The sequence below is a fragment of the Rhinoderma darwinii genome, chromosome 6, assembly GCF_050947455.1.
Source record: "Rhinoderma darwinii isolate aRhiDar2 chromosome 6, aRhiDar2.hap1, whole genome shotgun sequence".
NCBI classification, from domain to species: Eukaryota; Metazoa; Chordata; class Amphibia; order Anura; family Rhinodermatidae; genus Rhinoderma; species Rhinoderma darwinii.
Genome location: NC_134692.1, coordinates 14597054 through 14623846, shown reverse-complemented (window position 1 = coordinate 14623846; position 26793 = coordinate 14597054). Strand labels below are relative to the sequence as shown.

General features: G+C 40.5%; 1 protein-coding gene across 15 annotated transcripts in view; it reads right to left on the bottom strand.

The window, feature by feature from the left end:
- Positions 1–26793, bottom strand: part of R3HDM1 (R3H domain containing 1) — an 87703-nt gene that overhangs the window by 10715 nt on the left and 50195 nt on the right. For 9 of the 15 annotated variants that reach the window (XR_012849461.1, XM_075829210.1, XM_075829211.1 and 6 more), the window contains 12 exons: positions 23338–23397; positions 22891–23031; positions 20465–20573; positions 20287–20382; positions 19188–19225; positions 19054–19104; positions 18716–18942; positions 13902–14156; positions 11652–11812; positions 8066–8167; positions 4238–4507; positions 3646–3769 (listed from right to left, as the gene is read on the bottom strand). Coding sequence is in view for 14 of the 15 variants with exons in the window: in XM_075829210.1 (XP_075685325.1) it covers positions 3646–3769; positions 4238–4507; positions 8066–8167; positions 11652–11812; positions 13902–14156; positions 18716–18942; positions 19054–19104; positions 19188–19225; positions 20287–20382; positions 20465–20573; positions 22891–23031; positions 23338–23397 (1634 nt within the window). In the remaining variant the exon portion in view is untranslated. The remainder of the gene's footprint in view (positions 1–3645; positions 3770–4237; positions 4508–8065; positions 8168–11651; positions 11813–13901; positions 14157–18715; positions 18943–19053; positions 19105–19187; positions 19226–20286; positions 20383–20464; positions 20574–22890; positions 23032–23337; positions 23398–26793) is intronic. The other 6 variants (XM_075829219.1, XM_075829222.1, XM_075829221.1 and 3 more) reach the window with 4 other exon arrangements.

Genomic DNA, 26793 nt, shown 5'->3' with positions numbered 1-26793 from the left:
TTTTTAAGCTTACATAGCTATTTGGGGCTTTGATTTTCTTGAGACGTGCACATGGTTATTATTTTTGAGGACATATATGAAAGCGTTTAATTTGTAGTCCAATAACTGTCTTTTCTTTATGCAAAAGGTAAAGCATGATGGGCACTAATACTGGGTAGCCCTGGAGGGCATGTGGTAGGCAACAAGATACCAGTATAAAAGAACCGTTAGCTGCGGCCATCGCAATGCCATGGGGTTGACCGGTAGATTACAAAAGGAGTCCGGACTGATCGCAGTGCCCCCTTGCCAACACAGCATTTTGTTCCTCCCCGCATTCCAAAAGCCGTAACTTATTTTTCCGTCGATATAGACGAGTTGAAGCTCTTCACAGCACCATTTACTGTACTAGGAAAAATCGACTGAGCAATATGAGAGGTTTTTTTTTGTGGGACGAGTTGCAGTTTTTATTGGTACCATTTTGTGGAACATGCAAACTGTTGACTACTTTTTATTCCATTTTTTGTGGGAGGCGAGTTGGCCAAAAAAACTGAAATGCTGGCATTTTTGTTTTTTTTATTTCTGCGTTTACTATTCAGGTTGAATAATGTTAAATTGTAAGGCTATGTTCACACTGAGTTTTTTGCAGGCGGAATTTCGGTCTCAAAATTCCATTTGGAAGTCTGAGTCAGATTTTCCTCTCCCTCCACGCAGATTTTCGCTGCGTTTTTTGCCACAAAATACGCTTTCTATACCTCCCATTGATGTCAATGGGAGGTCAGAGACGTAAACGCTCGAAGATAGGGCATGTCTCTTCTTTCTCCCGCGAGGCGGTTTTACCGCTCGCGGGAGAAAACCTCCCCCACCTCCCATTGAAATTAATGGGAGGCATTTTAGGGCCGTTTTTGACAAGTTTTGCGGTGAGGTTTCCGCGTCAAAAAACTCAGTGTGAACATAACCTAATAGTTCTGACTTTTACTGATGTAGCGATACCAAATTATGTTTGTTTCATGTATTTTTTTGCAAATTACTTTAGGATAAAATGAAAAAGGGATTTTTTTGGTATATTTTTTGCAAATTGCTTTAGGGTAGAATGGAAAAAAGAGGATTTTTTTCGATATTTTTAAGATTTTTTTATTGTACAAAATAAAAAAAACTTTTACTGTAGTCTCCGATCCCGGCCATTGCAGTGAGGTGTCAGATTTAACATACAGCAGACACCCGATAAGTATGGAGTGGGCTCAGCCCAGGATACTGCGCAATATTCCCCCTTCCCGGCTGTGAGATGAGCCCATTCCCGCTAGTAACCACCTTGGCACAGCGGTTGACATACATGTACCGCATTATGCGGGAATTACCCGCCTCCGTCAAGGTACATGTACATCAATTTGCACAAACAGGAGCATTTGTAGACCCTATACAGTTGCTATTGGGCCCATAGCTGAACCCAGTGCGTTCCAATGGGAATATTGACCACGTCTCAATTCCTGTGAGCGGAGACAAGACATTGGTCTGCTGGAGGTGAAAAGATGTCCGCACAACTCCAACCTACCCAAATCCAATTCTCTAGAAGATGATATTTGTGGGAGGTAAAATAACAGTTCAGTAAAAGTCTCCTGTTAAATTCAATTCTCAGTCTTTCCAAGAACAAATACTCCCTGCCGCGCATCAATAGAGACGCTCGCTTCATGTAACGCTCCCCATACAGCGGCACATGACATGAAAGCGCGGCTCTGCTCTCAACTACACAAAAGGAGAAGAATTTCATTTACATTTCAATAACACCACAAAAAGAGATCGGCAATAAAAGGGCCGCTCCAGTATCAACAACGAGCCGAACAAGAGCATTTACTGTCGTAGTCAAAGATTTAAACGCGAAATTCAGAGCTGTACTTGTAACGGGTCTTAAATTGCCTTAAAATGTGTCCAAAAAGAGAGCGATACCATCATTTAGATAAAAGGTTAGGGTTTGAAACAGACCTATATTTTCCAGTATTCACCCATTTACACTAAGGGTATGTTCACACGGCCAAATTTCAGACGTATACGAGGCGTATTATGCCTCGTTTTACGTCTGAAAATACGGCTCCAATACGTTCGCAAACATCTGCCCATTCATTTGAATGGGTTTGCCGACGTACTGTGCAGACGACCTGTTATTTACGCGTCGTCGTTTGACAGCTGTCAAACGACGACGCGTAAAAATACAGCCTCGTCAAAAGAAGTGCAGGACACTTCTTTGGACGTTTTTGGAGCTGTTTTCTCATAGACTCCAATGAAAACAGCTCCAAAAACGGACGTAAAAAACGCCGCGAAAACGGCGCGAAAAATGCGAGTTGGTAAAAAAACGTCTGAAAAGCAGGGTCTGTTTTCCCTTGAAAACAGCTCTGGATTTTCAGACGTTTTTGTTGACTACGTGTGAACATACCCTTAAAGGGAAAACAGCGTGTACAGTGAAGGGGCACTAAAAGCTGGGGCAGACTGAGACGGTCATGTGCCCCCTCCCCCTCCTCAGGGATAAGACTAGTGATGTCACCTCACCCAGCATGATGTCACCTTGAAATACAGAAGAGATCAGTACAGAAAATTGTTACCTACGCCATTGTCAGTGTCGAGCAAGAGTCCACCACTCGAGGTGGACCCATCATACGTGCCACCTGTGCTACTGCATAGGGGTCCAGTAGGTAAGGGGTCTACAACCACCACCGCTTACTACGGTCTACTAGATTGCATGTAAGGGATTGAGCTAATGAATTACATGGCTCATAAATATTGGTGGGTTGTTAGACACAAAGGGGCTGCTTTATGATATTGAGATATCGGATAATCAGGGGCCCATATACGGTTATTACACACGGGGCTCCCTGCGGTCTTTGCCCACCTCTCCCACCACTAATGCCCCATGTCTTTATTATGAACTTTATGATCAGCTGCCCTTGGCCAATGCCCGACTGCTCAGTTCGCTAAGAAGTAAAAAATAGACTTCATGCAACTTTGACTTTAGATACCAATTTAGGCCCCCTTTACATGGTGTTTTTGCCTTCCGTCTGAGGTATTCGTCGAGAGGACTCCCAATGTATACCCTGACAAAGTCAAAACGTATTCCACTGTATGGCACACATTGAAATAAGTAGCCTGGGGATTGGCCCTGGGGAAACTCCTGATGTCACTGTCCATATATGAACAATGATGTCAATAATGGAACAGTATTTGCTGCATAGAAGACCATGGAGGCAGAAATATTCATCTAAATCCTAATATTTCAGCAATCATTGACTTATATGCGGTAAATACGGTTCCGTAGTTCGCCTGTTCGCAAAATGGCGGTAAGGCGAACATAATTAATAGAAAATACATAAATATTGTAATGCAGAACACATACATGAGTAATATATCCCACTGACCAACTCGTCGTCTTAATATATGCCTTATATAAATAAGGCATCAAGGTTTTGTTACTGCAACGGTGGCGGAAGACGTAGCTACAAAACCAGAAATTAGACAGAAGAAGAGAAAGTGGCTGGAAAAGAGACCGGTTCACTGTGAGAAACTTAAACCCTCTCATACAGCGCCCCGGGCCCGCATCCCGCCGCTCCACGACTAACACGCAGCAGATATGAGGGCAGGAGTGGGGGAGGGGAGGGTTACAGGCAGAGGCATATTACAAACCTGTTTGGTGGGCAGCTTGTGGCAGTGTTTGGTGTGGTTGAGAATTAAACTGGACTGATGATATGGGTCGATATTGTTGGTTGGAGTGTGGATACTGGTTTGGGGCACAATAGCAGGTTGGCATCTAAAGAGAATAAAAAGATAAAATAAAAGTGAAACTTTAAGCAAATTTTTATATTTCGTTTTAACCAAGTCCTTTGACACTATATTTAAAAAATTATATTTTTTAATATTTATATTTTATTCCTCCAATTGAATTGTGATCTTAATAATGTGCCAAAATAATGGTAATGTGAAGCCATTAACATTTTATTCCAGCTGCTCCTGGTACGATTTCAGGACTGGAAAATGTTAATTTATGCAAAATTAGACTAAACAAAAATGTTAATAATTCCAATCTCCATACAGTACAGTCCACCCAAAAAATACAGACATTCACAAATGAGTCTGTTGTCACATAAACCTTCAAGCTCAAAACCGGATTCCACTAATGAATACGACTTCACCATTAAAAGACGCTGGAAGATCCTGGTGTCCTTTACTGTCATCTTCCTCATTAGCACCTGAGCTACCTCCCAAGGGAGCCCCGTACCTGCTGGAGAGCGGGGGGCTGGATGTATCCCTGCGGCTGTAGCACTGTAGGATTGACAGGCTGGCTGGAGGCAGAATAGTTGGGGGGCGGCACAGACTGTCCAAGTGGTGGTGGAGGAGGGGGAGGAGGCAGTGCCATGATGTAGCCAGACTGTGCAGAAGGTTGAAGCACCACGGTGGATTGGAACATGGTCGAATGAGCATCTGAAGACTCTGCCGAAGGCTGTCTGGCAAGACTCATATGGCTAAACTGAGAGCCCAGGTTGTCTGGCTATATAGTTTTAAAAAAAAAAAAAATGAAAAAATTTAAAATATATATTAAAAAAAAAAATAAAAAAAAAAATATATATATAACATTTTATAGAATTATATACAGAAAACTATAATAAAAAAAACAATCTATAGAGACAAAGAAATCTCGATTATTCACATTTCCTATTCAGAAAGTCCTTGTTTAAGGCTCTGTTCACACCTGCATCGTGATTTCAGCTTAGAACGCAAACAACGATAGAGTACAGTATGGTTCTCACGACGGTTACCATCAGCACCCTACGGATCCTATTGACTTAGAATGGGGGTCTGTTGGTTTTGACATGATGAATAGCGCCACATGCAGCGCTATTCTTCCTGTTGAATCTGACAGAATCTGCAATGAAGGTTGTGGACAGAGCAGAACTCTTAATAAACCCCAAATAAACTTAAGGCCCTGTTCACACCACGGCTAAACTATTGTAAACTATGTATCAAACTACTTTAGACATACAGGAGCAGTTTCTCATATAAAGGCCTATAAAAAAAAACTAAAAAAAAACAAAACAATAGAACCTGGTCTTACGATAGAGAAGAAAAGAGCGGCATGGAAAAATAAAAAAGTTGCCCATTTTTGGCAATTTTTTCCTTATGTCCTAAGGGGCAGATCACATAAAAGCATTCGTAGGAACAAGGCTCGTCATGTACTTGAGAGAACATATTGTGGATTGTTAAGTAGAAGGATTATTTTAATGAAGTGTTGGCAGACATTAATATTAACTCTCATATCTACCCCCAAATATTTTACATACATTTCTATACACAAATTGTACTTGGCGACAGTTTCGGGGGAAAAAAAAAACCTCCTAGGAGATTCTGGATCCCAAGTACTAAAAGATAAAAGTTTAGATGATCCTTTAGGTTTTTACTGGATTTCTACAAAGCTTACACAATATAGCAATCATAGGGAATTTTTCATTGTGTTAAGTTCAGTATAATTTGGTCCATATTTGAGTATTGGTTTTGTTTAATTTTATTGTTGGCACCTACTTCATTACTTCCTTTTTATTCTGGGTTTTATTGGTCTGTTTTTCAAAAATTTTTGTTTTTAAAAACACAACTTTGCTACCTGCACATCTTGCTGCAGTTGCGTGTAGTAGGGCAGCATTCGCCTTTTTATACCCCTCCATGCATTTTGTTACGGGGTTTTTGATGCTTTTGTTTTTACCCACTAACGCCAAAGAGCAAAAATGCCACAATAAATTTCCAGTCTATAAAAATAGACAATATAAAAAAAAAAGTAAAAAAAAAAAATCTCTAATCTGCTGTTAGTATTTCATTCGGTAACACAACTGAAACATCACAAATTAACCCATCCTATTAGATGTAAAAATAAAAAATAAAAATAACTCCATAATAAATGTAAAATAAAAAATAAAAATTTTATACAGTAATTTAAAAGAGTATAAAAGAAGACTTAATTTCTCATCTCAATTTAATTAACACCTTGACAATTAAAGCAATGTTGATTCATCATAATTTTTTTTATCTGCCATCCCTAGAGGACAACAAAAACAGCTTAGAGTAGCATTGTTCAGATTGTATCCTGGAACATTATAGAACACGTCCCCCGAGTTAAAGAATAATTAAGAAAATAGATAATGTTGCCAGAGCGGCTTTGGACTGCGTTAGCAAAATCTCGGACAATCTATAAAAATGACAATCTAAAAAAAACTTGATTAGGGTAACCTTGAGTGTAATTATGGTTAATTATGACAATCATAGTTACCATGGGGTATTTAAAAAAAAAAAGCTAAATATATACATTTTTAATTAAGTTGGCAACATTTTTGATATCTATTGTTTTACAGTATTGGAATTACGGTATATGGCTTTCCATTCTCTTCCCGAAATCACCTCATCTCCGATTATTAGGCTTATATTACAAAAGACTCTTGAAGACACAGTAATCTAGATGCAATTAGCAAGTCAACAGATATTACAATCAATCTGGAAAATGGATCCTAACGGGAATAATACAAGTTTCTGGCTCATGGACACATTATACAATTATCTTATAAGAACTTGTCTTAAAACAAAAGGTTATGAGCATTAATCTGGAATTCTAACTCGAAATATTAAGAATTCAAATTCTGCAATATATATGTAATGTATGTGGGTAACTGAAAATGCATTACCACATTGGCTGGTAAATTTTGCCAAAGTATACAAAATATATATAACTACTGTGAGTAAAAAAAAAAAAAAAAGTATATATATATATATATATATATACACACACATATACATATATATATATATATATACACACACACACACACATACATACATACACACACACATGTGTATATATATATATATATATATATATATATATATATATATAAAAAAAATAAAAAATTACAAATTAATGAAACAAATTTTTTAAAAAACAAAAATGAATACTTTTTTTGTAAAGCTGACCACCTGTTTAAATAATGCAATTTTTCAAAGAGTTGGGACAATTTAGCCTCGTTTTGTTTTTTAAAACTAGAATTCCCCTTTAAGAAAAAAATACCACAACAATAACACCCCTATGATCTCATCACTTATGGAGAAAAAAAAAATTTGCACTCGAGGTAACGCAATTGGTGATGCAACTTCAAACTCTTTCAATTCTTTGCCTTTCCTTTAGTCCTCCAGAATTTTTTAAGACAATTTAAAAAAAAGATGATGCAAAAGTCTAAACAAGTAAAAATCCCAAGAAACCTTTATACATAAAATGAAGGAAAATCCCAATGCAGCTGAACAATTTCACTTAATTAAAAACCACCAAAAAGAAGGTTTTAGCAATAAACGATCAGACCGAGCGCATGGACAATGCCCTGGGCGATCAATCAATCATCGTCCATTTATTAAACAAATTAAAATGAGTGGTTCTACATCATGTACACGGCCGTTTTATGGCTTCTTTTTGTGTGGAGCTGTAATAGGGCATGGGACCTATACTGTACCTCCTTACGCCTCTAATGTCATACACAGCAATGCTACTAGTGGACAATATCTCTCATATAAAGGCACCTGACTGAGTGTGGCAGCCGGGCACAGGTACCTATTCCAAAGGTGTAGCTAGACTTTCCTTCAGCTGGGGCCAAAAATTCAGTTTACTGCCTTTACCCTGTATCTAAGTACCCTGGCTAAGATAGAGTAGCTTTATGGTGTCCCCCTGGCAACCGATGCACCGCCAGCCCCTAGTAGCTTCACCACTGGCTATTCAACTTCAAAATTTCACCGTTCTGTACCACTCCAATTCAGGTCAATAGTAGCTGTATGCAGCTATATATGGTTTGTGCCCCCTAGTGGTGGCCAAAGACTGCCAAAAATGTTGCAACTCTAATATAGGCAAAAAAAAATACAATAAAAATAGAACAAAATCAAAAAAAGGGGGAAAAAATATATATGTGCAAGTAAACACAGTGCGAACATTTTTTAGATATCTATCAAGTGTAACAGTTAAGACACAAAACATTACATATACAGAGATCAAGCAGCACAGAGAGAATAGAGCAGAAGATAGTACCACAGTGTACTGCTGAGTGGGTGAGACTTGCAGGAGCGGGGGTGGATAAGAGACGGCGGAGTACTGAACAGGTTGCGAAGAAGACGGCAGAGACCGGAGAGGCTGAAGGAGTAACAGTTAAACAAACTTCGTTAATAAAGACCAGAAAGCAGAGATGGAAACACTTAAAACGCTACTAAACAATAATAAGATGAGAGGACATGTTGCTCACAGCCATTTTATGTGCCGATTTAGGCCTCATGCACACGACCGTGTTTTTGCGTCCGCAATTCAACCGCAAATCCACGGGTTAATTGCGGACCCATTCATTTCTATGTGGCCATACCCACTATCCGTGTTTTCACGGCTCTCCGCATGTCCGCACATCCGTGCCGCAGAAACTCCGGACATGTCCTATTATGGGCCGCAAATGCGGTGCGGACATGCCAATAGAAGTCAATGGGCCCGTGGAAATTGCGGATACACCACCGTGTGTCATCCGCAGTTTGCGGATTTGCGGATCATGTGACCTTCTAAAGGGGGTTTGACCAAGCTTTTGGCATCCTGTTTAAAAGTCCTTTTTTTTTTTTTTTTTTTTTCATCCGCATTTTTGCGGATTACATACGGATGAACTGCGGATTACATACGGATGAACTGCGGATGACATTCCACGGAACACGGTCCTGGAATTTGCGGACCAGAATAACACCACGGTCGTGTGCATGAGGCCTAATCCGTCGGACTGCAGTCACAAATTATTATTAATCATTATAAACCTATGAATGAGCCACAGAAGTAAAGGAAAGAAATATATATTTTGTTAAATATAATATATATATTATTTTTTTTATTTTTTATTTTTGTTTTTTGTTTTTTTTTAAATTTAATTATTTTTTTTCTAACGCAGGTTAAAAGTTGAATAGGAACGGAATTTATTTTATTTTTTTAAAAACAAACAGTTGCATAAAAAACTTTTAGCCATGTATCACAATACAAAGTTATATATGCAACTGCTTCTAGAAAATCCCAGTGCTTTGTTTTAGGGTTTTGTTTGATTTTTGGAGGTTTTGGGTTTTTGTTTTTTAAATGGCACAAATCACAAACCTCACCGCTACCAGCCTTGTAAAAACAACCCCTAAAGTTCAAATGAAGCACCAAATAAAGAAATTCATAACATTCTCCATCTTACCCTTGTCCAAGGGTAATGTGCTCTTCAAAATTCCCCCAGTGTATTGGGTGACAAGTGGAATTAATAAAGCATTCAAATATGAAGCTGCTGAGTGCAGTGAATTTCTGCCTTCGATGCTACAATATGTCTGTATCTATACTGATGCTTAATTTATTTTCACAACCTGTCACTCAAAAACGGTCCGAGAAGACTGCATTCCACGCCTGCCTGAGTCGTCCACATAACATTACACGGATGACGGTTTCCCACCAACGCGGATTTACTGGGTCTAACAAATATACATCTATTTGTGTAAAATAAGAGATCCACTCGTCTATTATTTAATGGACACACTTCTACATTGCGGATTTTTTTTAAAAACCAAAAAACAGATATATGTAGTATCTGCCACATAGCAACGGGGTTGGGATAAGGGTAGCGGTGCATAGCAACACATTGCTGACCAAGTCTCTCTGTTTTAATGCCCAAATGGTCTGTCCAGCTCTACAACTGGGTTCAAAGGACCTCTAATATACCCGTACTCAAGGAGACTGCGGGCTCCAAATACTCAAAGTTAAAGGGGCACAGTGTTCAGAAGAGCTTTGAGGGCCCCTTCACACTAGTAATTGCTAGGGGTCCCAGTTCATAGACCCCTACAGATGCTTTTCTGAAGTGTCTCAATGATCTATCAGACAACGTTAGTCCTAATTATTTCTACTACGGTCATTTATTTTAAGGATTTTACCACTTTTTCTTGGAACATACAGTTTTGTTAACCTCTTCTTGCTGATTAAAACGAGGGGCCTGGCACTTCTGTGGGATTTTTTTTCCCAAAGCTATTATATTTTTAAGATTGGTGTTTTGACCATATTATAGCTCAGCTACAATAGAGATGGGGAACTGTTCCCTTGGTGTCTAAGAATAACAACGGCTGCCAACAGTGGTGAGAAGTGGTACTGCAAGTTACAATTATAATTAACACCAACACAAAAAGAGTGACAGCTCCCTAAATTAGAGTTACAAGAATATGTCAAAAACATCATATTATTAGGACAGCAGCATTTCTAAGAGATAATACATTCACTTTTAAAGAGGTCTGCAGGTGGCTGGAAATAATTAAGAATCAAATTTATCACGAAAAATATATATAAAAAAAATAGATAAAATATATAGATTTTTTAAATATAATCAATAATAAGGAACATTCATCTCCCAACTTTTAAAACGAAATTTGAAACATTAAAACAGAAAACTTTTGACAGCTGTGTAAGATTTCTTGGCCAACTAGTCATATTATAGCTGATAGCCTGTGGCCGGAATTAGATTTTCTTGCTAAGGGTGGTCATTTGATACGGTTTCTCACTTGGCCAACACTCATTTATTTTCGCTTACTCATTTCTCTCGGCTACAAAAATGAGACAATAAATTCTGACCGGCTGCGAGAGAGGAGGGTATATTGTGCTGTGGAAGTCACAATCCCAGAAGGGAAATAACAGATCTAGCTTTCTGAGGGTAGGTTTACACGGTTACTAAAAAAGTTTGAAAACACGGAGCGGTTTTCGAGGGAAAACGGCTTCTAATTTTCAGCTGTTTTTTACGGCCGTTTTTGGAGCTGTTTTTCTACAGGGTCAATGAAAAACTACCCCAAAAATGGCTCAAGAAGTGACAAGCACTTCTTTTTCGTGGGCGTTATTTAATGCGGCCGTTTTTCAAAACGGCCACGTAAAAAAAACGCCCCGTCGGAACATAAAGCCGTATATTCCATTGAAATCAATGTGCAAATGTTTGGAGGCGTTCTAACTTCCGATTTTTCAGCCGTTTTCGGCTCGAAAAACTTCCGAAAATAAGCCATGTGAACATACCCTTACAGTCCTGAACGGCAAATCCAAATACTTATACAGCAATATGGAAATCAAAGTGTTCAAATCGTGTATAAAACTTGACAGAAGAGGAAACTCAAGGACTTCGATGTACTGGAGAATTCTCCTTTTAGGGTAAAAAGTATGTTTAATCTGAGTGATGTCTTGTGTTTGAAATATTTTTTTACTACAAAAATCCAAAATATTAATTTTGATCCCATATAAGTAGTCGCATATTAGGACGCCTCAAAAAGAATTGATATTTCTGCCGTTCGGTCATTTTTTGCGGTACGCATGGCAACCCAGCATGTTCGCGCCAGGCTGTTGTCAAGTATGCCATACAATGTGACATGGACCGAAGTGTACGTGCTGATAGCACATCGTAAGAACGCATCTCAGAGCACCCGTAGGTTTTACATTTGCATCTGTAAACATCCAGAAACCCAAAACATGGCAACGTATTGCGGCGTAGCCCGTCTAATGAAATTTTGGACAGACTGGAACTCATGACTCAATGAATGCCTGAGTGTTCATGAAAGAAAGGTCAGTGTCTCTCATTACGTTCGGACGTTGTACATACCTGTGGTATTAGGTGATTTGGAGCTTGCTGTGGAGGGGGAGGGGGTGGGGGCGGAGGTGGGGGAGGGGGCGCTGGGGCAGGCACTTGGGTCCTAACTGGTTGCTGAGTCACAGGAGGATTATACACAACTGGAGTGCCGTCTGGGTTTATAAATGGCTGACCTGCAGAAACATAAGAGTCAATGCTGTGATTTCCTCTTCTTCATAAACCTGACGTTAATGATACAGTGCGAGCAACCAAATCCCCTAGGTTAATTTAAAAAAAACAAAAAAAACAGACCTCTTCTAAGCCAAAACAACAAATAAGGCCATGTTCACACTAGAGATTGTGCCTGCTCAGTTTTTCTGGTTTATGAAATGATCATAATTGCAAAAGATGTCGTCCGTTTGGTCAGCAATCTTTATAGATCTTCTTAAAAAAAATATTCATGGTCATCAGTTTTCATCTAGTTTTGAAAACTTCAAATTACTTTCACATCAATGGGTCCAAGGAAGGAAGAAGTGTAAAGGGAAAAAAAAATGGATGTGTGTGTGAACAGAGCCCAACGCTGCCCATACACTCAAGATAGCTGGAAATTTCTCCTGGATTCCCGCATACACGTTCTGCTCAGCCACGACATGGCAGCGGCGTATCTCCCACTGGAACAGGCATGTTGGATTTCATCTGCCGTCGGGGGAGAACAGCGGGTTCAGCCAACTATCAGAGGTGTATGGGCACCTTTAACTATATACAAGTCACAAACACGCAGACCGGCTGCTCACACTTGTGTTCGCCAATTTTCGCCAGAGGTTTCGGTATGTTGGACGGCAAGAATAACGAGGTGCAGCACTGCTCTTGCCATCAAGAAAACTGGATCCACCCCTGACCCAGTTATGAGGCAATGGGATCTGTCAAAATGTGTGGCAGTGTTTTCAAAAATGGACTAGTCATAGCTTCATTATGAACAGAGCCTTACAATTCAATTTTAGGAAAAAAATTCTATTTAGTAAAAAAATTTGCAAAAATTTCAAATATTTGATCAAAAATATGAACTGGTACAAATCGAATATATCCTGGAAAACCCCTTTAATGCCCAGGTCTAATGGACAACTTTGATAATTCAATGGAGCCTGTGTGCAATTTAATTTCACTTTATGGGACTTTGAATCACATTCTAAGAGAAGTGAACGGGGTAAATGTTACAATTTCCCCGGCCCCATTTACTTCTATTGGAGCGGGATTGCCGCGTGACTCAAGTGTTTACCAATTAAATGGGACTAATTTACTAAAACGGTCTAACAGAAACACTGACCTTGTTACCCATAGCAACCAATCAGAGCTCAGCTTACATTTATTAAATTACTCTGGAAAAATGAAAGCTGCCACTTGATTGGTTGTTATGGCAAGGCCTGTTAGGCCGTTTTAATAAATTTACACTGATGTAAATTAGTCAGTCATGTTAAATTGTCTAATCAAAGCCTTTGGCAAGAAATCATTTTACCATTGAATTACACTTACAACCAACTGTACTGCAGTTATACAAAGAGACGGTGTCACTAATAAAAACCATGTGAACAGTTAAAATTAACAATGTTTCTCTAATAAATAATAAAAAAAAAAAAAAATCTGCGTTAATTAAAAATACAGATGAAACAGAACAAAAATCAAAAATTCTAATTTTGGGTGGAACTAAAAACACAATTTTTTTATCTTAACCCTAAAATAATGAACATGCCGCCCGCTCCCTATTCAGGGTCTAGCACATATTCTGACCCAGTTTCCCATCCATTGGAATAGAGAGGGGTGATGTGGGGGACCGGAATGTATATTCGCGAGTGCACTCACATACTGCAGTGAGTACACCGCTAATACATTTTTGGGTCCCCACATAACCCCTTTGAAAATCTGAACCTAAAATGTTTGGTCTCCAGTTTGCTACCGGAGAAAATATATTGGTTGATTTCCGCTGAAAGTATATGACCCCGTGCACACTTCTGAGACCTCATTAGAACGGAACCAAATGAGGACACCTAAATGATGGTTACTTTGATTTCATATGCTAATTATATAGGTGCAACATGACCGATCTTGCATTTCTTCATCAGGCTCAACATCAAGAACACAAATGTTATTCAATCTAGAACCAAAAACATTATACAATCTAGAACCAAAAGAAAACACAGTTGACAAGTATTAAAACATCACGACAGAGAAGATCTTTGCACAATGACGCCCTTGAAATAATCGGAGTGGTTTTCACCAAGTACAAACCTGTTTGTGGGTTGATCAGAATGCTGCCGGGAGGAATGCCAGTGGCTTCCAAGGGAAGCAAAAAGAAGCTAGTACTAGATGGAGCCACTTGCCCACTTAAGCCACCATCAAAGGAAAGAGAATTACTAGTGCTGACAGGTGGATAGACGGCAGCGGAGTCATGGGAAGGCTGGCTTACAGCGGTTACTGGAAGAGTCTGCTGGGAGAGTGACAGAGAACCTCTGGACGACCCTACACTACTAGAAGACTCTGAACCTATGGGAAAGGAGCAATGGGAAAAAAACAAAAAAACCGGTATTTTTACCTAAAAGATCAAAAAAATAACATGCACATTGACAGATGCAAAAATGTTAACCTCTCAGCTGCCAAGAAAGCAGAAGCACCAATGCGCTGCTCATGCTTGTGACAACCAAGGGAGGCGAGAAGTAGCAGCTAAAGCACATCAAGCAAAACATGCAAGTAGCACAGGGTTAAAAGGTAGACCCCCGAACATGCACAGTGGTATATTTTGTAGCCTAAATCTGAAGAGAAACAAGCAATAGCTATTGGCCTGCCGAATGTGCATATTTTATTAAATCGGAGATGAGGAGCTACCAGACACTTCTGGCACCACTAATCCCAGAGAAAATAATAGGATTGGTCAGAGTGAAGTCCACCATGATAATTGATAGTTTGCCTTGACAGGCTTTGGGGTTTACAGGTCAGTCCCTACAAATGTAAAAAAATATAACACCATGTCATTTTTAGGTCCAACATTCTGTGCCAATTAATTCAAATATATATTTTTACAAAAAAAACAACTCAATTTTCCTGGTACAGAGCGCCAAAATTTCCTGCAGATACAAATCTGACAGTCTGCAGCTGCCACTAGGGGGGGAGCGTAGGTGCTTACTGCATACAGTTTTATTATGGAGTTCAAATGTAGAAACAGTATGCAGTAAGCTCCCCCTAGTGGTGACTTGAGGCATCCAGAATTTTATCTATAATTTTTCACGTCAAAGCAAGAAATTTTGGAGCTCTGTACCAGAAAAACAGAGCTCCGACCACTATAAAAGATATATTAAGAAATCATCACAGAATTTAGGACTGGATTAAACATTCTGGGACTGGATGGACATTTCCTTTAAGCCAACATTCACCTGCCGAATGCCCTGGGTACTGGTGACCTCTAACAAGTAGGTCATGACTTGGTGGTATCCACCATCCCCAAGGATAAAGAAGAACTGAATTATGTTTGGGCCGACAATATGGAACTCAACGTTTTAGGTCGTTAAGAGGTCCCCTTTAACCATTGATGGAACAATAACGCAAGCAGGTACATCGTAAATGGTCACGCCATTCTGCACAGATGCCGCACAGCAAATGGTCTTCATGTAGCGCCATGAGCGAGCCCGGCCAGGTTAATAACTTATGCCATTATTTGCCCCAAGTCTAACTACAGCCCTGCGTAATTAGAAGAGGAACAAGGCAGGAAAGACACAGAAGTCGGCAACCCTAGAAAATCATTGTACATAAAGTACTACAACTTTATGTGGGTAAAATCTAGCGGAAACCACGTTACTCGTGTTTATTCCTCCAGCCATCCACGGTTAACCGTTACCAGTATATTAGTGGTTTATCTACTATAGATGGCGCTACAAAAAAAAGGATCTGGAAAGAGACAAAGTCTTCTAATAAACCAACAGAGAATCGCTATGAGTGGCATAAAGGGAAAATAAAAAGTGTCGGGTCCGGTACTATATTGTAATAATGTGTAAACGTTAGGGGTATGTGCACACTGCATTTTTTGCCAAGTAGAAAAAAAATCTGCCTCAAAATTCATTCAGGATTCTTAAGGCAGGTTTTGAAATTTGTATAACCCTTTTTTGACACGTCTTACGAGGCGTTTTTGTTCCTATATGTAGTATGCAAACGCAAAAACGGTGGGCGGTTTTTGGTTAAAAACCACGATTAAAAACGCTACAAACAGCATTTTTTTTCCTTCCTCCCATTAATTTCAAAAGGAGGTGTAGAGACAGAAACCGCTCCAAGATAGGGCACAACCCTTTTTTTTCCCGCGGATGTCCAAAACTGCTGGTGATTTTTTATTTTTATTTTTTAAATCAAGAGGGAGATTTGGGACTTTTTTTTGGCACCGATTCTGACACACTGCATCAAAATCAGCGTCGAAAATTACTGTGTGGACTGGGCCTAAAGGAGTTGTCCAGGATTATTAAAACGAGGCTGCCATCTTCCAAAAACAGCACCACAGCTGTCCACAGGTGGTGTGTGGTATTGCTGCTCAGGCCCAGTCTCTTCACTGAAGCGGAGCTGCAATACCAGACACAACTCATGGACAAGTGTGGTGCTGCTTTTATAAGACGGTAGCCCCGTTTTTCTAATCCTGGACAACAGCAGTAATTATTACATGGTGGAAACACAATTACAGATTGGTCAGAGTATCGGCAGCAATAAAAGCAGTTACAGTAACCATAAATTATACATCAGGAACTATGGAGAATATTTATCAAAACAGGGGCAAATGAAAGCCTATAGCAACCAATCAGATTCCAGCTCTCATTTCTTTTAGAGGCCCTATTGGAAATGAAAGAAGCAATCTGATTGGTTGCCATCAGCAACTGCACTTTTCCTTTGCACCAGTTTTGATAAATCCCCCCCCCCCCCGTGTCCCCATAAAGTCGTCTTGTTAGAGGTTTATTAAAATGGGTTTTCTTAGTAAGACAACTCCTGTCCAAATACCTACAGCACGATCCCCCCGCTCTAAAAGTGGCTCCTGGTCTGGCAAACTCGAGTGGCCGCCATGTAAAGTAGGGATGGCCGAAGCTGCCCCAGAAAAACAACTTTTTGCCTGGGAGCTGTGAACCAGAGCAGCAGCTGGTCATCATGGCGTCTCCAATCTAAGAGGGGATGTGTCTGATGGGGCAACCCCTTTAAATGTTCTAATGAGTTGTTCCTAAATTATCTTGGTCTCCAACCTCTTACTCGGAAAGATTATCAGCCCGTTAAACGAGCGCCAATGTCGATCAGGTCGATCGGCGCTCGGTCGTTCAATTCAAACAGTAATGATTGCAAGCATGGGGACGCACAATCGTTAATACGCAGACGTGCTGCCGACAGGCGCCCATTTTTCTGGCCGCATAAAAGATGTGATCGGCCGAAGAACGGGCAATGATCGGGAAACAAGTGTTTGCACAAAACATTCATTTTTCCGATCATTGGACAGTGTAAAAGGGCCTTACAGATGCTGGTGGCAACCCAGCTCTCCACAGACCCTGAAGGGAATATCGATCTGCACGGCTAAGGAGTGGAAGGCTTCAGTGCTTACTCCTTCAATTCTTAATTCTACTACTTAGTCTTGAGTCCAAAACATTGTTTTTATGGGGTCTTCCTACTGAAGCCTTCCAAAATGGGAACACCCCTTTAAAGTGTAACTAAACCTTTGACAAACTTCTGACACGTCATAGTGACATGTCAGAAGTTTTGATTGCTGGGGGTCCAAGGACTGAGACCGCCACCATTTGCTCAATCGAAGCGGCAGAAGCGATTGTGTGAGCACTCAGCTGCTTCGGGTCTATTTGGCTTTTTCGGGAAAGCCGATGTATCAGAGTACGGGCTCATAAACTTTGTATTGAGCCCGTACTCGGATACATTGATTTTCTGAAAAAGCTGAACAGACACAAAGCGGCTGAGCACTGACACAATTGCTTCTGCTGCTTCGTTTGAGCGATTGGTGGGGGTCTCAGTCCTCGGACCCTCAGCAATCAAAACGTCTGACATGTCATAGTGAAATGTCAGAAGTTTGTCAAAGGTTTAGTTGCACTTTAAGTAGGTTGAGTCTCACTAGATTTGGAGGTGTAGCTCAAGACTTCAGTTAACTTACCATCTCCAACTGGCTTATGAATAGGACGGGGGCAGGACACCAGATTAGAGGGGGCGTCTTTCACTAAGATAGACCCCTAATAGATGCTCTAATATGGGTGAGCTAGTGGGTGCAATCAAAGCAATTAAGAAAGTAGGGGTGGAGCGGGCAAAATCTTGCATGTGGCTTTATGCAAACAGCGCCCCCTGAGCCTCGATTACCAGTATCCTCTATGCTTTTAATGGCCCAAAAAGCTACCGAAGCCTTATCTCTACCAGTGCAACTTGTAGAAACTCACATTTACAAGTGTCTGTTTTAGGGAAAGACTATTGTTGGCATTATATAGCTCAAGGGTTGGTTTATTAAAGGGTATTTTGAGAATAAATAAAAGTGTCTTTCCAAAACAGCGCCACTTTTGACTACAGGCTGTGTCCGGTATTACAGTTCAGCCTCATTTAAATTAATCATTAAAAGGCCTTTGCGGTAACATACAGATACCGTTTAATGCAGCTCTGTTTGCCAAGGCTGGCTTTTTTCGCACAAGACAACATTAGATGCCCCTTGTCCTATCCAGCCAATGACAGCAGGATCAGTCAACAGTCATATTTATGGGTGCCATAAGAAAAACTCTAAAAAGGCCATTCTCAGACCAGACATTCACTATTGCTTCCTCTGAGATAATCGGATGCCAAAACCTTCTGTCTGCCCCCCCCCCTCTGTTGCCTACATGCATGCGGTGGTCACAAGTCTGAAATCTTAGGCCTAAGCCCATCTTAAACCTAGACCCTGCAACAAATCTACAAACGTTGGCATGTTCAACACAAGCACACAGAAAAACTCAAGCATATAAAAAGGAAAAAAAAAAAAAAAGATGAAAAAAGTAAAAACAACAAAAGTCAAACAAATAATGAGAAGATGCCTTGGCAGCCGGCTCTCTGGTGCACACCGGTGATACCTGTTTTGGAAAGCCTGCCTGTGCTTTTGTTGCTTCCAGTGCTATCCCCTCGTGTCAAAACCGAAATCCCACTGAAGCTGCTAGCTTTGGTGACAGCGGGCTTCAGGTTTCGGATGGAGCTGTCGGAGTCCGTACTGCTCCACGGGCGAGGCTCATTATACTTGACATCATTCTCAGTACTGCTGAAGAGGCTGTTTCCTGATCTACCTGAAGCATCTTTATTGATCCTGAAAATTTATACAACTTGACTGTAAAGATATATGGAAAAAAGAAAAATCGCAAGGAAAAAGAAAAGCGGAATACACACATGCAAACAGAAAAGGGATGGGGTTAAATACCTAAATATCTGGCGCCTTTGCTGTGTAAGATTACACTCGTCCTCTTGAATTCTGTGGGTATTTTAACAGAGTAGTTAATGGGGGCAATTTTCTTAATATTGGTAAAGTACATAACGAGGGAAACCGATGCTTACCTTTTATCCGTGAGAAAATTCTCCTGAGAACACAGCGACTGACGGAGAGAGATGAAAAAGATTGTAATAGATTGTTCAGCACTAGAAATGTGTTGGGATTTTTTTTTGCATTTTTAACATGAGGCGTTAGACTCATTCGAAGGTTAACCACACATCTCAGATGTCACAATCATTCAGCCCAAAGCCATTAGCATTGACTTAACACATGGACTCAACCAAGACTTCTAATACAGTAGCTTATTAATATGGCTGCTTTTCTCAGATGATGCCGCTGATCTCCAGGGAAAACAATGGGTCCAGCCTTACTGCTTGATTGCTTCCTTAATGATCGGACAAAGTGCTCATAAAGTACTGGGCCCAATCTGTTCATAACTGCAGAGTCCTCTCTGTTCCTGCCCGGCACAGATCTGTATGATCAGGGCAGGATCGGAAGCTGAACTCGATGTGCACAGACACACAAAACACACCACTGGAGCACAGATAGGTGATTAAATCACTAGACAACTAGATATTAACCCCACCTCTTCTACCCTAGACCACCACGGAAGAGGGACTTACCCTAGATCACCCTGGAATCAAAAGATTTACCCCGCTTCTACTGCAGACCAGCAAGGAAGAGGGACAAAACCTAGGCCACCAGGTAAATTAAAGATGAACTCTGACCACCAAGGAAGAGGGACAAACCCTGGACCACCAGGGAATTAAAAATGAATCCTGCTTCTACTAAAGACTACCAAGGAAGGGGGGGGATGTTTACCCTAGACCACCCTGGAATCAAAAGTTTACCCTCTTCTACCCTGGACCGCAAAGAACTTAAATATTAACCCCTTCACTTCCCTGAACCAGAGTTGGTAACATTAACCCTTCCACTACCCTAGACCACCAGGGAAGTCTTGCTTAGTCAGAAACATTTATTCTCTATTGTTCAATCTTGGGTGCGTGTCATAGTCCAAAAAAACGATTCGAAAATCAACACACCACAAAGTAAATAGCGACCCCCTGTAGGGTTACGGAGATACTGAACGTACACGTGCGTCAGCGTCCCTGACATGTGACATAAAAAAAACACAAAAAACATGGCATAAAGCATTCTGCCTACTTCCTGCGCGAATATCCGTTCTCTAGCCCTCTGGTATTCCTCTTCTCGTTCTTCAATGGACTTGCTTCTCCTATCATCTTTTAACCTCATCCTCATCTGTGTAGAGAAAGGGATTAGCTGCAGGATTGGCGCGTAAGCCGGGGTATCTGTCAAGAAAGGAATCCACCACAGCACCCACCTGATTATCGTCCTTGTCTAGGCTCGAGTTATCCCTTTTGAGAATGTATCGCTTCTGGAAGTCCATGCTCTTTTCATCCTTGATATGTTCTTCGAATTTCTGATCAGGGCTGAAAAGAAATATAGGTGGTTTGTTCATACGCATCTTAAGATGCTGCTTTTAATGCCCGATGATGTGGAAGTTACTGCGAAATGAAAGCAGCGGGCGCTAGAAAAACGAAACTGACTAGAGAGCAAGTAACACAACAATGTATCTGACACATGAACGTTTCAAGCCTTTCATTAACAATCTAATTTCTCAGAGCAGGCGGCGAACATGGCAAGCAATAAACTCTTGTCACCTTTTATTATACGAATAATTTGACAGTAATAAAACCTTTCGATGCAGCTAGGTAGAATGCAGCCAATGAGACGCAGACAATGAAAAACATACTAGAATGGTGATCGCTGGGGTAGGTATTGAGTTTTCGATTTTTGGACTTGTATGTGCTAAATTAAAAAGGTCCACCTACGCAACCATTTTTTCTTGTAAAAAATTACTGCAATGCTTCGAAAATGAAGCAACTTTGCAAATAGTCTTACTTAAAAATATCCTCTTGTTTTGCGTCTACAGCTCTGTGTCTCCATGGTAACAGACTACAAACAAACCCTGTGTAGTCGGATTCTGCAGTCATGTGTTACCCTGTTCTATCTGCCTACTACTTTTTGCTTATTTACATTTAGATAGTTAGCAAGAAGAAAGGGACAGGCGACTGTAGGATCAGACTATACACAGGGCTGATTTGTAGTCTGTAACCATGGAGACTTTTAGGTCTGCATAGGAGCTGTATACACAGAACGGTTGACTATTTTTTTTTATTACCATTTGCAAAGTTGTTCCATTTTACATTTTAGAGGCATTGGAGAAATAAAAAAAAATGGCTGCAAAAGAGAACCTTCCCTTTAAAGAAGCCGTCATTGGTGAACGATGAGGACGAATAACATAATGACAATGAGACGCCTAACAAATTACACAACAACAATTACGCTAGACAAACACTATTTTGTATACTGCACATAAATCCCATAGAACACAACATCAAGATATATAGCCGGGAGTGGCATCGTTGGTGGTAAAGCAGTTTTTGCACCAGGACACCACCACTAAGCCAAACTACTAGGTAGATCAGTGGTCTCCAACCTATTCCTGCTCCAGCTGTTGCAAAACTACAACTCCCATGCTGTGATAGCCCCCCGGCTTACATGGCATGTTGAGAGTTCCTGGCAAGCCACCGGTTGGACACCAATGATGTAGGTTGTAAAAGCTTACAGAGTAAGGATTAAAATTGTAATTTATTTTGAGAAATCCAGCGTCTGGTCTAGGGTGCTATCTTCTTCCTCTTGGCAGTAGACCAGACTACGCACCACCAGCCTTAATTCCATGAGTGCCAATGCTGGATCTGCACAAGAGCGTGGAGATTCATAGTAGTCACGCATGGGCTGCATCTGCTGTTGCTAAGCAACAGTCCAGCTATATTCTAATTGCTGCTTAACAAGTAGCACAATGGAAAAGTTATCTGGTAGAACAAATAATTAAAGGGGTTGTACAGGATTAGAAATACATGGCGGTTTTCTTTCAAAAACAGCGCCACCCCTTCCATATGTTGCGTTTGGTATTGCAACTATGCCCCATTACATGGAGCTAAGCTGCAATACCAGACAAATCCCATGGACAGGTTGTGGTCACGATTATCAATCTTTATTTTTTTTTTAAGAAATCAGCCATGTTTCTCGAATCCTGTATACTTGGAATAGAGAGAAACTCCAGCAATCGCATGGTAGATAGAAATTAAAAATGTACTTTTAATGAAAAAAACACATGATAAAAACCATATGTGCACATATGAAAAATGGAAGAAAACCACTGACGCGTTTCGGACACCCTGTGTGTCCTTAGTCGTAGACCTGTACAGCCCCTTTAACTACTCCGATTAATACCAGGGATTCCCTTTAAAGTTATAATTTATTTTTGCACTAGCTAGCAATGTTGCTAAATACACGGCTTTATGTTTTTGGTTATTTTCTGTGCTTTTCATAAATTTCTTTCCATTAACAGTATTGACAGTTGTGTGTATAGACCTGGGTGCGGACAACATCCGTCCATCTCAAATCTGCAAAATCAGCCCATCTCTCTACCCCTTTCTGAAATCAAACATTGACGGCATAAGACGCATAGCTTATATGTAGAGAATCAAACCTATTTAAAATGGGGCCGAGCTGCAATACCAGACACGGCCACAGACAAGAGGGGCGCCGTTTACAGGAAAAAAAGCAGACCCTTTTTTCTAATCACAGAAAACCCCTTTAAAGATATGACATATTTGCTTGGGAGCTGTAAGAAAAAGAGTGAAACTATAAATAAAATACACAAATTTTTTTTAGACTCACATTCTTGTATTGCTCGTTTTGTTCACAATAACGGATTTGCCACTCTGGTCCACATTATGATCCAGGCCAAAGTACGCAGCGACTCTGTGCAGGAGCATCCTGTGATACGAGGTCATTGGAGGAAATTTCTTACGTTGAATTCTACAAATAAGCAGACGAAGCAACGCATCACAGAAATGTTTCTATATAGGTCTGCAAAATCGGCAACAAAACCTAAAAAGATTAAGGTCCTTTTCCATGACTATATAATAATCCAGAAAGTTTCAATACTCCAGAATCCTGACCGGTCCCCTCTTTAAAATTAATCGAATTTTAACAGTTTGTATCCCCCACTAGGGGGCGCTCACTGCATATGAATTTTTACAGCTACTGTAGTATTGAACTCAACGCAGACACGACTTTACACACCCACACAACTACATTAGAGACTGAAATTTCTCAACTTACTCATTGGTAGCAATAAAATCTAATATATCCTGTTCCAACTTGAGCAGCATCATTCTGTCCCTAAAAGAAGAAATAAATCTAATTTAGGACGAACAGATTATAAAAAGGGAAAAAAAGTTCTATTTGGTATTGAATTTTTCCGTAATTGTTTTAAGAGTTTCTCTCTTACACAGTTGGTGCAGCCACCGTGAAGCCTCCCTAATCCTCTGCTTACTTTCTCCATTTCTAATTCAATACTAATCACCATTTAAATTAATATTAATTAGTTTAGTTAATGGCAGAGCAAGAACATCAATTATGAAAACCATTTAAAGGCCGCTGCCTTCACTGATCAGTCCTCCAAGTCCCTGCCCCCGGCTTCTGTGCTTCTGTCACAAGCCCGCAGATCACCAGCCGCAGAGAACATAACTGACAGAATAATGTGGGGGCACAAAGTCCGGGTCCATATTATATACCCATATGGCAGCATGCAGGAAACAAAACAAAAAAATGCAACTTTTTGGATTTTTATTTTCCCTCTGTTTTCCATCTAGCTTTTCTTCTGTTAAAGAAAGTTCATGTCGGCATGCTGAATTTCCTAATGTTAGAGGATGAAAACATTTAGGGCGCTTCTAGTGTGCCCAAGAGCCGTTTAAAGGGCGCGTTGGCATGCAGAATAGCGTTGCATGCAGTGCTATTCTTTCCATCAAAACGACAGACACCACGACCAATCGAACACTACGGACCCTATTAATAAGTCAATGGGGTCCATCAGGTGCTGGTGAAATCCGGCACTGCGCCTGGTTTCCATTACAGTATGCTTGGTTCTGGTACCGTACTTATGGCCAGAGCAGAGTACCCATTCATTGACATGAATGAGCACTGTGTAATTCTTAATTTCCCCTCCGGTGGCGCTGCAGGAAAATTAAGCACTTACTGCCAGGTTTACCCATAGATTACAGTTGATCGCTGGAGGTCCCAGCAGGGGGACACTTTTTGATCAGCCTATTGTCAAGGGACGCTACTAACAATTTAGGATGGTCCAAAACGGAGAAACCCTTTAATATTGGATCGGTTACGGCATCTATACGCTAGTTTTGAGTCTGGCACCATATCTATGCGCAAAGTTTTTTCTTTTACCATATCGAGGCACACCCTAAAAAAAATAGCAGATGGCAGAACTGGGCAGCCACAATTTTGCAGGGTTGTGATATTTCCTATATACGTAAGGGACTTTACATGGCGAAAATTGTTTGTTGTAGGATATATATTTTGGAGTACGCTTATAGGACATATATTTTGGAGTACGCTTATAGGATATATATTTTGGTGTACGCTTATAGAATATATATTTTGGTGTACGCTTATAGAATATATATTTTGGAGTACGCTTATAGGATATATATTTTGGTGTACGCTTATAGAATATATATTTTGGAGTACGCTTATAGGATATATATTTTGGAGTACGCTTATAGGATATATATTTTGGAGTACGCTTATAGGATATATATTTTGGAGTACGCTTATAGGATATATATTTTGGAGTACGCTTATAGGATATATATTTTGGAGTACGCTTATAGGATATATATTTTGGAGTACGCTTATAGGATATATATTTTGGAGTACGCTTATAGGATATATATTTTGGAGTACGCTTATAGGATATATATTTTGGAGTACGCTTATAGGATATATATTTTGGAGTACGCTTTGTTCCGGATGAGATTTATAAGACTCCCCCCAGAACTGTACCTGTTCGGCTGCAGTCTGGCTAGATGCTCATAGAGTTATGTACCCGGGTGGGGTGAGAGCGGACGATGCCGGCAGCCTGAGCGAGCACAGCAGGTGCCGAATTGTAGTTGTAACAAAGGATTAAGAGGTCTCAGCTCTAAAGAGAGCTGTAAATAGAACCCTTGGCATAGATGTCTGGAATGGTGCGCTTTGAGGGTTTAGACCACTCCTATATGGTGGACAGACCACAAATCGTCAGCAATCCTATTTGTGCTGGACTATATATAGTTATTTTAGGAATCAAATCCCATCTACTGGGAAAGCTGGGTGACAATCAGTATGGTTGCCGTTACAGCTCCCGCAGGGGTTGTCACCCAGCTTTCCTAGACCCTACAACCCAGTTTTGCAATAACTATACCCTGCTCATTATATTCACAAATTAAAGGGATTGTTGGTTTCCATGTTTGTCCTTTTTGGGCTTTGCTTTCTTCCAGAAACAGCACCAGTCCTGTCCATGGACTGCGTCTGGTATTGCAGCACTGTTCCATTAACAAGGGGGTGGAGCTGCAATACCAGACACGGCCCATGGACAAGAGGGGTGCTGTATCCGGTTTTCTTATAATGGAAAAGTCCCTTTAGGGAAAACTGTATGACAACCCTTGTCAGAGATGTAATTTCAGTCATATTATAGATTATATTGGTTTGGAGGAAATCTGGATGACAAACAATATGGCCACAATTACAGCTCCTGCAGGGCTTGTTAGACAATTTTCCCTGATTTGTGAAGGTCACGTCTGCAGGTAAAGGTCTTTCCATTAGGTTAGGTTTACAAAAAATGCTTGGGAACCGGGAACGCGCCCGACGTATTTACGCTGAACGTGTTCACACAATTTTTTAATGGAAGTCAACGGGCTACATGTGCAACCGTATGGCATTCAGCTACATACAACCGGGCTATATGTTTGGCGCATATGTGCACTTCAAATGTGGTGTGAACAGAGCCTAACTGGGCATGACAGGGGGTTAAAATGTTCTAAAAATTGTTTTGTAACTGCAATCAGATTCGGTCTAATCTAATCCCAAAATGTAGTAATAATAAAAAACTAAATAAAACCCCCATTGCGAGCTCTTGGAAAACTTATCTTTGAGCCCATAAGTCAGAAACGGTTAATAATGTCAACGTAGACGTGTTCCTGAGCATTCGACAGCTAATCTCGGATAAAATAAGCAGCACGCTACGCCACGAGCAGATGGGAGAGAAAAAACGCAGAGGCTTTATTGACGCTTCCTTAAATACCAGGAGCCAACAGGTTGGTTGCCAAGCAACAATAATTGAGAGATAAAGATCAGAAAGAAACGAGGATTTAAAAAAAAATTAAAAATATGATATTTTGTTTTTGCGGATTTGTACAGACCATAGTTTTTAGGTTTGGGGCAAAACCGCTCTCCCCGGTGTTGTGGTCATGGGCAAGGGGGGGGTTGACATTTTTGGAGGACCAAATGGCTTATAAATATCAGATCACACAAGGTTTCAGGTTCCCAAAATTGGATATATGAGACATGGGGCTCATTCAGACGAGCGTGTATCACGTCCGTGTGACGCCCGTTAAAACAACACCCGTCACACGGACAAGTGTATTTCAATGGGGCCGTTCACACGACTGTTTCAACGGAGAGTGTGAAGGGTCCGTTAAAAAATAAGACATGTCCTATTTTACTGCGTGTCACGCATCCCCCCAT